A 12,233-nucleotide genomic window follows, 5' to 3' on the forward strand; every position below is an offset into this window, starting at 1 on the left:
TTCTTGAAACTTAGTTACGTATAATATGATATTGATAAATAATCTTGCACGAATCAACACTCTTTTCATTTGTAAAACTTGTGAAAAAAAACTTCAAGGCCCACATTGACGTATTATAATTTTCTTATTTTACTGGTGGTATGCTGCTGGTGCTCGTGCTTTTTAATCTGACAAAGGTCATGCTCAACCATTGAAGTTCAGGGTATTTTTATTCTTAAGATTTTCTATTTTCAAAACAAGTCTCATAGGGCTTTTCATCATTATTTTTTATTTTTATTTTAGCCTGAAATATATCATAAATGGGCCAAAGCGATAAACCCTACCTTATGGGCCGAGTTGCCATACTTCAATTAGCATCTAAGGCTCTAACAAAACGCTCAAATTTCTCTTGAACCTTCAAATCCCTAATAACAGGGTCTCTCTTCCCTCAGATAGGGCCTGGGCTTTCATAAATAGGACCCTTCTTAACTTGTTGGATCCATCAATTCACTCACGTGGTAGTTCTCTCCTTAGAGCTTGAAGACTACTCCGAACGTGAATACTACCCAGTGATTTAATCCTTAGCCACCCAAAATTGAATCTAGGCAGTGAAATGAGGCACGTGGAGGAAAAGGTGGAAGTCACAATGTCACCATAAGGCAATATATTTTTTTATTTTTGTGTTAAGGATACTTTTTAATATTTGAAGAACATATTTTCTTCCCGATCCTTTGAACTTGATACACGCTTTAATTTATGCACCACAACTAAATCATCATGTTATTAAATTAAATAATCTAATTCCATAGGCTACAACAAAATCAAACCTATTATAAAGTACAATACGAATATACATTTTTACGCTTATTAACATATAACCTATTAATAGGTTTTTATTCAATATACAAAGAAACTATTTACGAAAATCTTGGTGATAACATGATAGAATCAATTTTTAGCGTTTTGTTACCTTTTGAATCACAAAATAATACACTTCACACATGTTTGTTTTAAGATAATAACATTTTCCTTTTATTTGCTGTGCTTCTGTATAAGTTTTAGTGTTTTGGTTATTTTTTATAGCATTTTATACCTGTAAAGGGCAAAAAAAAATAACAACAAAAAAATGATCTGGGATTAAAGCAAAGCTGGATTTTCATGAAGTTTTTACGACTATTCGTTTTTAAAGTAATTACAGATTATTTTGTTAAACAAATTATTATGGGTAAATACATCTTTGTGTATCATTGAGACTAAATTCTCATTCGTTTGAACGCTTTTGAAGATCTAGATAACATTCCGACAATTAACTGCTAAATTGCGCTACTCCTGACCTCTAGTTAGGCAACAATCCAACGAATATAGCTCCTTCCAGAGGCGTAGCTCCAATTTTCTTTTTTACTAGAGGGGGAGCAAGAGGGGTCACATTTGGAGCGTTCTGAACATGGGCTCCTTTATATTTGCAAATGTTTTCATCTGCATTGGGAAGATCTAAGGAGATTTCCTAATAGAGCAATTTATAAGTAACTTGTAAGTAAAGTGAGAATTATAATCAAAGTGAAAATATGACCCTCCATAGTCCCCAGGGGAAAGGAATGTAAATGGTATCTGGTGTATCACTATTGAGCATATCGGTATCGGGCGTATCGGTATCGTACACTTATTTCAAACAAGGTTTTGTGCCTTCTATATGGTTATGTGGAGAACCTGTCTTTTATAAGGCTGATAATGGTAATCCTGAGCCATTGCTGTTTTTCTACTATGCCACGAAATCAAAATTAACAGTCAAATTTAAGTAATTTTGAGTTTGTTTTTGGATATTTAGGGACGGATTTTGCAGGGGAGGGAATTTTCCACGAGGATAGTTTTCCATTTAGGAAAGTTTTTGGAGGAACTCTTCAGGAGAAATTATACACCAGGGGGAGGGAGTCTCCTAGTAAGATTTGAAAAATCGTCACAAATTAAAAAAAAAAAATCAACTGGAAGTAGGGATCATCATTAAAGCTGAAAAAAGAACAGAAATTATTCTATATATTAGAAGGCTCTCAAAACAAAATAAATAAAAATATAATGGCCATGTGCCATTTGGTGCGTCATGGATTTCCCGGCATTATTTGAAAAGAGATCAAATGTTAAATAAAAAAAAATCAACTGAAAGTAAGGAGTAACATTAAAATCTAAAACAAAATAAATTATTCCTTATGTGAAAGGGGCTGTCCCTTTTCACACAAAGTCATCGAAACTTCTCGAAACTGGGCTCTTTATGCTAGACTCTGACTTTTTTTTCACAACTCTGCTTTTTAAAGTAATAAAGAATTTTAGTGTAAAGAGTAGAGTGTTGAGGAGGAGGTAGTCCCTTTCATATACGGAATTATTTCTGTTCGTATTAAGTTTTAATGTTGCTCCTTACTTGCAGTTGAATTTTTTTTATATATAATAGAGGAAAGGGCAGCCCCCCTCACATACAGAATAATTTCTGTTCTTGTAAAGCGTCCATTATTGCTCTTTACTTCTAGTTGAAAATGTATTTTTTATTTAATTTTTATACTTGATAAAGATCTAAATTAGGGGCTATTGAGAAGGAAATCTGCTAAGAAAATAATTCTTTATTTCTTAATATGCACAATAATTGTGGTTGCCACATTTTGACTGCAACTCTACTATAACTTATCCCCCCTCCTAATGAAAAAAAAACAAGGGCAAATTTGTATACTGCCCATGCGTTCTGCCATTGCGTCTCTCTTTTTTCAACCCGCGTACCCGTAAATTTAATCAACTGTGACGAAACAAGAACCGGAAAACAAAAGTGACGGGTGTCGAAATGCATGACAAATGTATAATTTGGGCTATATGTTTGCACATTAGGGAGGGGGATCGCTGGTAAAGCATAGTAGATCTGCAGTCAAAATCTATTAGCTACAATTATTTTGACATTGTGAAGTAAAAAATTACTTTCATACCATGTTTCCTTTCTAATAACCCATAATCTAGACCTTTACCCTGACCTTTCATCAAATAATGCCTAGAAATCCTCGCCCGGTGTAATATTCTCCCTGGAAGTTCTCCCTCCCCAGAAAATTGCTCCTCAAAAAAATTCTCCCCGTCGGAAATCCCCCACCCAAAGAAATTTCCCCCCTGAAAGGTATCTGCATGTTTCACTATAATAAACACTACATATAAACAACGGGGAAACTTAAAAACTTAATACCCATTTTACTAGGGGCTGAGGGTGGGGGGCTTGGCGTCCATAGAGGCATAGCTACCGGCCCTTTCTACTGTGCTGAGACCAAATAGATATCCCAAAATTTTGATTGGGAATCATTAGCAAATAAAGGGCATGTGAGGTGGGCTAGTTACCTTCCATCCTTTTTGCGACTTAAAAAGAGTACTATAAATTTTAGTTTCCGCTCGAATGTGCCCTTTCCAACACAATTACCTGGGGAAAACAGACAAGCAAAAAAAGAAACAAACAAACACGAATTTGGGTTCTTTCTTCTGGTAAAAAATACAAAATTCCATATTTTTGTACATAAGAGATTTAAATCTTTACAGTAGGATTCTCTGATATGCTGAATCTCACAGTCTGGTTAAAATCGCTTGTATTTTTGTGGGTGTTTTTCCTATTTTCCGAAAATCAGGCAAATTTTCTCCAGCTCGTAGCTTTTAACGGGTATCATCAAACTTAATTAATTTTATATATTTGGAATATGTAACATGGTCTTCTATGGCGTAGAAAGCCTTACGGCGTCACTAGACGTTATCGCAGAAATTTGTTTTAGGAAGATGGGGAAAAACACAATGTATTTAAGAAAACACAATGGGGAAAATAGGAAAAACCTCAAGATTTAGGGATAGGGGAGTAGACTGTTCAGTATACCAGGTTCCAATTCCCCAAAGGCCAATAGCCAACAGCCAATAGACTTCACTGATTAATAGCCCTATTTTCGTGATATGGTGGCGTTAGCCAAGAAAGTGGTCTGTAACAAGCAAGGACGTATTCGCAAAAATCTGTTTCAGAAGTATGGGAGGGGATTATAATTAAAAAACACAATGAGGAAATAGGAAAACAATTAATATTTAGGGATGAGGAGCAGACTCAAAGCCCTTCATTGTTTTTATTTGCCTGTGCTAGTGCAAGGCCTTCCACCCCAATGGATCTGAATGAATTCAAAAACATTTATCACAAAGTTTACTTATTTACAAAACCATGCTAATGGTGCATAAAACTCTTTAGGTTCAATGTTACCCATCAGAAGCACCGAGCCATAGAATCTTTGCCTGGTTTTTTGAAAGAGAAGAAACGCCACCAAAAAGGCATGGGATCTTAATGAAAATTCCACCAGTAGGTCCAACATATCAGATAACGATATTACAGAGGTTTCAAGCTCCTATCTACAGAAATGTGGAATTTTACTTATTTTTTCCCTGAAGAAAGATCGCGGATACGTACTTATTTGATTTTTTCATGGGCGATCATATTGAACCGAGGGTCCTACAAGTTTGGGAGTGAGCTAAAGTATAGAAATTACAATTTCACGGTCCATTTGTGATGGTGACCAAAAAGATTACGCCATGGGAAAGTGGCATTTTCAGAAAGTTTTTTGATGCAGCCTTTCGTTGATTACTCAGGGGTATAAAATTCGAGGAATCGGCACAGATATCAACTCCTAAAAATTTTAGGAAATTTCATTCACGAACCTATTTCCTTTTATATTAATCAAGGTATTTTCTGAAAGCGAATGTTTACCCCAATCTCCATCTAGACTCTAATATAAATAATAAACATATTTTTGTGTCGGCTAACTGTTCGTGTGCTTTACTTACCACTGTATACGCCTAAAACAACTGCAGCAGCTAAAAATCCTCCCAGATATTGACCCGCCATATAATGCAACACTTTTTTCCATGGATGTTTACCAACTATGGCCATGGCAAGAGTAACAGCTGGGTTCAAATGAGCCCCTAGAAATTGATTGATCAATAATTATAACTTTCTCAAAAATTAAATATCCAAATGAAAAATAAATAAAAATATTTTTGAGCGGTCACTATAGTTCAGAAAATTCCTCATAATTTTTCAGGGTTTTCTGGTTGTTCATTGAACCATGACGCCAGAACCCATTATATTGTAATCGTGTGTGCAAACTAGTTTGGCCTTGAGAGTTTAGATAGTTTTCCAAGGGAAGTCAGAGGGGGGGGGGGGTAAATCTAGCAGAGTTAGCACAAATTCGCTCAATATAACATTTTCCTAACAGTATATTGTGTCAAGATTAAAGAAAGCTCCTCCCATTGTTTGTGTATGTAAATAATTATGTGGCAATGGCAAAAATTATACTTTTACCTTTTTACAAGATTTTTATTTTTATTTTTCGTTCTCAGGCCAGTTTATGTAAACCTTCAAAACTCAGCCATGTATATTTCCTTGCTGGCTATTCGTCACAACAGTTAAAGCGCTTGACTTGTTCCTTGAAATCGAAAGAATGGCCGTAAAAGCAGTTCAGGTTATGCGGTGTAAGAGACAGCGCAAAAGGTTAACCCTGAGGGACTACTTAATCCACAAATTAGTAGACATTTTTGATGGACAAACCCTAGCGCTTTAGGTGTCTTCATTTAGGATCTCTCTAAAAATAATTGTCCTCTAAGGTCGTCCACCAAAGCTAACTAATATCAATGGTGTGTCCAAGATCTTCCTTGGAGAATATTTGTGTAGGGGGGGGGGGCTAAGAAAACACTTTATAAAATATATCAACAATTTGTTTATTTGCATGTTAATTGTTAAATTTTCATCTTTGTTACCTTTTTATGAGGCATACAAATTTTCGGGGGAAGGGGGTTCAAAACGGGTACCCACCCCAGGATATAGCCTTGTGTAATACACATGGTTTACTTCTAAATATAGATAACTTCGAAGACCACACTGCCTTTCCATGACGAAAGTAAAACAGTTCAAAATAGGAATGAAACCTTTTTATTGACAGCGAAAAAATTGACAGCGGGAAAAAGAGAATTAACAGAAGATAGACAAAGGCAGTCTAATAAAAGACAGTAAAATAAAAGACAATCTTTTATTTCAGTTGCAATTAGAATGAGTTTAAAGCTTCGAGGAATGGCATTGATTGATCAAACAGTGACTTGTCCAGGACCAGAGATGGATAAAATGGAGAGGGTGGTTTACTCTACTTTTTTGAAGTCGCAAAAGTTATTTATCTTGGCCTCAATCTCGTCCCGGGTGCTCAATTTAGTTAGAGACAGTCTAACTTATATTTACCTTCTCCAGGAAAGACTTTTGCATTTTAAAACTTGTCAGTAAAGAAATGGCTGATTTTGCAATGTTCTGTAGGTAAGGATCATTAAATTTGCATGTAAATAGAATAGTCACTTATTTTTTTGTTTAATTTTTGGTAATTTTGTCTTCAAATAGAGTCATGAAACCAGGTTCAACCAAGTTTCCAAGTTTCAAACCAAGTTTCAAAAAACATGGGAGGAGGAAGTGAACAGTTTAATTAGTAGTGCTGCAGTGTTTTCCAAAAGGAAAGAAGAAAATCCAGAGGCAGATCTTATCAGATATCATCGTCGGTGACTCCAACCATCTCAAGTCAAACAGATTCGTACCAAATCGATGACTTGGACGAAGTCAAGCAGAAATCTAAATGTATCAGTTTTATAGACAAAATTTTAGAATCCTGCCTGATAGGTTGACTACGAGGATGGGAGATAGTTTGCTAGTTTGCTCAGTTTGCCTTATCGACTTTCAGCCATTTTACCAGTTTCTTCAGCCTCCTTTCAAGGAAAAAACCCTAGTTACAAATATCGAACTAGCCACTATGTTTTTCGCGAACCAGTAAAGAGCTCCTGATTGTACTGCTCTTCAATTAGAGCTTGAAGTTGTCTTTCAGTTTTGCAAAGCCGCTACTTGCTTCAGAGAAGTAGGTGAAGGAAGTCGCCAACAACATCAGCTTAAGCAAGGCGATTGCCTTTGTAAATTTGCTGCATCTGCACCTGTTGCTGCTGTCAAAGGACATTTAGCAAGGTCTAGTTGGCTAAGAATTGGCTGACATCCGACATAGTTGATTCTCGGCTAGATTCTCTCATATTTTTGGCAAATGAGAAAGACCCTATGGATATTGAGGATTTATTTCTTACTTATTAAGGTCAACGAGACCACCTAAACAGCTTATTTTACTAAAAGAGTAAACAAATTTAGTTATTTTGTACCTATAGACTGTTCATAAGGTAAAGATGATCATGTCAATAAAACCATCTGCAGGGCAAGTAAGAAGAAATAATTTTTTTTTTTTTTGTCGATGTACGGACTTGTATTTTACGTATAGAGCTGGGATTTTTCCCAAATAGGATAGAACTGGGATAAACTAGGAGTTAAGCCCTGTAGCCGAACAATTCAATATGTGGTCATTTCCAGTCAACATCGATCGGAAATTAACTAGGAATCAGTCTTTAAAGTTTCAAATTTCTTAAATTCTTATTTATGAGAAAGGTTTTTTCATTTTGCCTTTTTTATTTTCAATTTGGTCTCCTCTAAAATTATGAAAAACGGACAAGGAACCTTTTTTCAAAGTGCCACAGGTATGTAGTATCACTAAATCAGCTGAATTTAAAGGTGCGGTGTTTGTGCTGAAACTCTTTTAGAGAGAATAATTTATATATATAGTGTTATGATCTTCATGTCAACGTTTTCATAGATGTAAGCTATAAAAATATTATTTACAGTAATAGTATCATTCAGCAACGTTTTTATGATTTGCACATTTATTGTTATTTCTTGTAGTGGAGCAATGTTCCACTTTGAATAAGAGGTGAAAATAGATTTAAATGTTCAAAGTGACGGATTTGGCTATATGGTATTTTGTTTTAGTTTCTTCTTTGTGTCTATGGATGAGTGTAAATGATAAAATATTAAAGTCTATAAATTTTGACGAGTCTTATAATGTGATCAAAGAGTAATTTAAATAGGGGATATCCTCCCCCATACCCGGGTAATTAGAGGTAATTCTTGTCCATGACATGGGTGGAACCTTGAATACTTTACATTTTGTATCTGATATAAACACAAATGACTTGTGCTTCTAAATAAGTGTAAATTATTAGACGACCAAAAACTAACACTAAACACTTACACTAAACACTAAACACTAAACTTCTAACACCTAAAAACTGTTTTGGCCAAGAACCAGGACGGCAATGTTTCTAACTATTTTAGATTTACACTAATTATCTAAGTGTAAAATGGCCATTAAAATTTATTGAACAGCTTTCAAAATGAGGACAAACAAGAATTTTATGAAAAGAATCACTGTTTCGCCACCTCTTACAATTGTAAATACGAACAAACAACCTTCTATGCAAACAATGGAATTTCTTCGAGTCTGATAAGCTTAGAAATTTTTAACAAACATTTCAATAATGTATAACGTTCATGAAAAGTATTCTTACAATATTTTCTAAGAAATACGCAAAAAAAGTTCAATAGATAGAAAGTATAAAAAAAAAACATTGAATGGCGAAAATAGGAATTTGCTAAGCAAACAACCATATAAATAAAATCTTATCAAATTAGCCTGAAAATCCTTTAATTTACAGGCATAAATAAATCCCTTTATCGAAAGTAAACAGGAGAAAATCCGTCGAGATAAAAGAAAGTCGTAAAATATAATATTTAAAATGAAAGACAAAAGCAGTGCCTTCTTTGGTTTTGGGTTCTTTCGAGAGGAGGGGGTTGGAATTTTTCAATAAATACTTAAAAAATATATACATTTATTAAAAGTTTTCTTATAATATTTTAAAAAAAGGCAAACAAAGATCTTCAAAAGATAGAATATATAAAGAAAATTCATCGAATAGCAAAAATAGGAATTTGCTATGTAAACAACTATATAAATAAAATCTTATCCTTTTAGTCTGACAATCATTTAATACATAAGTGGAAATAATTCCCTTTATCAAAAGCATACATTAAATAAATTCCAATAAAAGTAAACAGAGGAAAATCCGCCAAGAGCAAAAACCATAAAATGTAGTCGTCGTGCCTTTTTTGGTTTTGGGTATCATTCAGGAAGAGGGGGGGGGTCAAGTTTCCTCCAACTGCAAAAACATATTTTTTTCAAAATAGCTGGGATTTTTCGAAAAATTACTTATTATTTTCGTTGGCAAGGCCCCAGTGGACTCGGTCAGAGCCTACCAGAGCACAAACCAAACTTTAATTTCAAAGGTGCTTGTATGACAAGGCCAGGCTTCGTGCGAACTTTTTGCCATTTTACTTAATTTGATAATCAATATGTGCTCCAATAAGTTATTATAATCTTTATTTCTAGGAACAACAGCTGTTTAGCAAGTAGCATGAATTTATATATAGTATCCATATATCTAATAGAATTATAGCTTTCTAATAGGAGACTAATTACTTTTAGGAGTTTCTTAATGTACCAATGACAACAAAATGAAAATTCTTTTGTTCCTGAAGTAATCTCAAGCCTATTCATACCAGAAAACTTGAAATTGTCTTAGGTTTTTCTTTTGGCTGTTTCAAAACTATGTTGCTAAGTTTTTGCGGCAGTACCATTTTATGTCAGTGTTGTCACGTCAAACAACAAAAATAAATAAGTGAAATAAAGTACTACTTTTGACAATGCTTTTCTTCCGTAATAATTCAAACATTTATAATCTGTTGATTCCCATAAATAACTAAACCTCCAAAGAAAACTAAACCTCCGTATGTTGTTGGAGCCATGTTCTCTTTTAAGTTGTTTTCGCTGAGTTTCATCCGTGTTTCTTATTTCTAAATTTATAGTCAACAACTACCCCAGACTGAACTGCATACCTGTGAACATTGCCCACTCTCAGGATCGCGTCACCAAATGGCGTATACCAAGCCTGGTAAAACTGTGCCAAACGTTTCATAAAACAATTTTTTCCCACTTTTTTTTTTCAAGTATAGAAGCGTTAATGTAAAATAATCTACCATCAAATCAAATAATATTTATTTTGGTTAGACTTGTCTAAGTGTTTTCAGCAATTATATTACTATATATTAAGCACAAAGAGAGCGTATATAAATTTTATAACTTACCTGATACTCCACCACAGATAAGTACAGCAAGCATAGCACCCATCCCGAAGCCCCAATTTATGGAGAAAAAATCTCCCTTTTCTTCTTTCGACAGGACTGACTGTGCCACAGATGCATCTCCAATCATCTAGAAGAAGATGAACATTAATAAAAATTAGAAGATTTTGTCTGGATTCACGCTTGAAGCTCTGGATCTGTTTTCTATACACAAAACAAAAGAGCATATATCACAATTTTTTTAAATACTCGATACCTTTTTAATGATTTTTCTAAATATAATAATAACTACACTCACGTAGAGATATCTAAATTCCTTCAATGGACTCTAAAGTGACACCTATTCATTACTTTTTGGAAACTTCTTTAGTCTGGAAACTACTTTAAAACATTTTAAAACACTTACTTACATCATTCCTAAGAGCGAATCACTATTCTTTTCCACCACCTACCTCCCCCCAACAATATGCAAATATATGCCCCACGTTACATATACTGAACGAATTTAAATAGCAAGACTGTTTTCTTCTCACCTCTTGTTAACCGTTTGTCACTAAATTAATAAAAGGGAAGGAGTCTGCTATGTTTACACTTTGGGGGGGGGGGTTAGGGGGTAAAGTGAAGCACTCGGCATTTAGAAATATTGTAAGTAAGCATTTTAATTTTTTTTAAAGTAGTATCCCACATTAAGAATTTTCCAAAAAGTGTAGAGAGGTGTCACTTTTGGGTTCGATTAAGGTCTTTAAATTTAATTTGTGAGTGAAAGAATTATTATATTCAGAAAGAGAATGAAAAAGCATCGAGTAGCGTGTCCATCTTTACCCGGAATCTGGTATGTATTATTGAAAGAATATAGAAAGTATGCCTTTCGTTGCGACGTGTTTTAAGCAGCTAAGTTACGTAAATTACCCATTGTTAATGGATTTGTTTTTTAACCGGAAAAATAAAGGCAAGAAAGTTTGTTTGACACTCTGATTGGCTTGAAACTCTTAGGAATCGCCTCCTGGGCCCAAGAGAAGACATATTTTTGTAGGGAGGGGAAGAGGCCTAAAAATGGGTCACATGTTCAAAAAATACAGACATAAGTCACTGGGCGAAGAGAAGCCTGTTGTAAAAAAAAAAAAAAAAAAAAAAAAAAAAGTCTTAAGGAAGAGGACTCGCCAAAAATCGGGTCCTTTTTACTCTTGATTCTCTTGAAACTTTTTTTCTTTAGTCCATTGGCCAAGGGAGCCCCAATGCAAAAGAACATACCAAAAATTATGATTTCAACAAACGGGACCTGAAAAAGGACCAAAAAAGGGATAAGAAAACTTTTCCGTTAATATTAATTTATTTAGTTGTTCACTTACCACTAGAAAAAATGTTCCAAGACATTCTGCAACGAACTCTCTAAAAATGGGACTAGATACCCTCAATTTGCTCTTAATTTTTTTGTCCATTTGGAATATGTTTTTGCTTGTGGTGTTAGTAATCAAGCTTGATAGATATTTGTTTTCTGTGTCTTCGGAGCCTGTTGACCTAGAAATATGTCTTAGATAACTGAGGAAAAGATAATCAGAAAACAAAACCGTACGAAAAATTATTACACGAAGCAAAAATAAAGAGAACAGCTATGGTTGAAATAAAGGGAAGATCAGGGGCATTTCTAACTGAATTGATACAAAAAACAGTTTTTTCAATTAAAAGTAAGGAACAATATTGAAACTTCAAATGAAAAGAAACTATTCCGTATGTAAGTGCGATATCCCATACGATTCTTTTGATGTATCTATTTATATCAAAATTCTGTTTTTATAATTTTGGTTACAATTGGAGCCGTGTCGTTCCTTACCTACAGTTTGTTACCACGAACTGTTTGATTATAAATTAAGTGGAGTAGAAACTAGTGAGTTCCTCGCCAAGAACATAGGAGTCATCATTGTTCTCGAAATCATCTTGTACTTTTTTTTTCTTTTTTTTTTTTAGGAAAGTATATCGAATTTGCTGTGCAGAGGTAGCCTCCTCCCTTTGTTCTTTCCATGCCCTAAGTTACCATGTTTTTTGGTTTCGTTTTTTTTTCTCTTGTTTTTTTTTGTAGTTTTTTTTTTTTTTTTTTGGTGTGAGTATCTAAACAAAATGTCCGAAAACGAACACTAAGTACTGACTGTAAAATTATTATATTAATACATTAGTC

The 12,233-nt window shown here is 34.2% G+C and overlaps 1 protein-coding gene across 3 annotated transcripts in view; it reads right to left on the reverse strand.

The window, feature by feature from the left end:
• Positions 1-12,233, reverse strand: part of LOC136031379 (aquaporin-7-like) — an 85,348-nt gene that overhangs the window by 15,546 nt on the left and 57,569 nt on the right. For all 3 annotated transcript variants that reach the window (XM_065710893.1, XM_065710891.1, XM_065710892.1), the window contains exons 2-4: positions 11,410-11,578; positions 10,064-10,190; positions 4,804-4,941 (exon numbers count right to left, since the gene is read on the reverse strand). In XM_065710893.1, coding sequence (XP_065566965.1) covers positions 4,804-4,941; positions 10,064-10,190; positions 11,410-11,499 — 355 coding nt within the window. In that variant the 5' untranslated portion in view covers positions 11,500-11,578. The remainder of the gene's footprint in view (positions 1-4,803; positions 4,942-10,063; positions 10,191-11,409; positions 11,579-12,233) is intronic.

The sequence above is a fragment of the Artemia franciscana genome, chromosome 9 (genome assembly GCF_032884065.1).
Source record: "Artemia franciscana chromosome 9, ASM3288406v1, whole genome shotgun sequence".
Classification (NCBI taxonomy): domain Eukaryota; kingdom Metazoa; phylum Arthropoda; class Branchiopoda; order Anostraca; family Artemiidae; genus Artemia; species Artemia franciscana.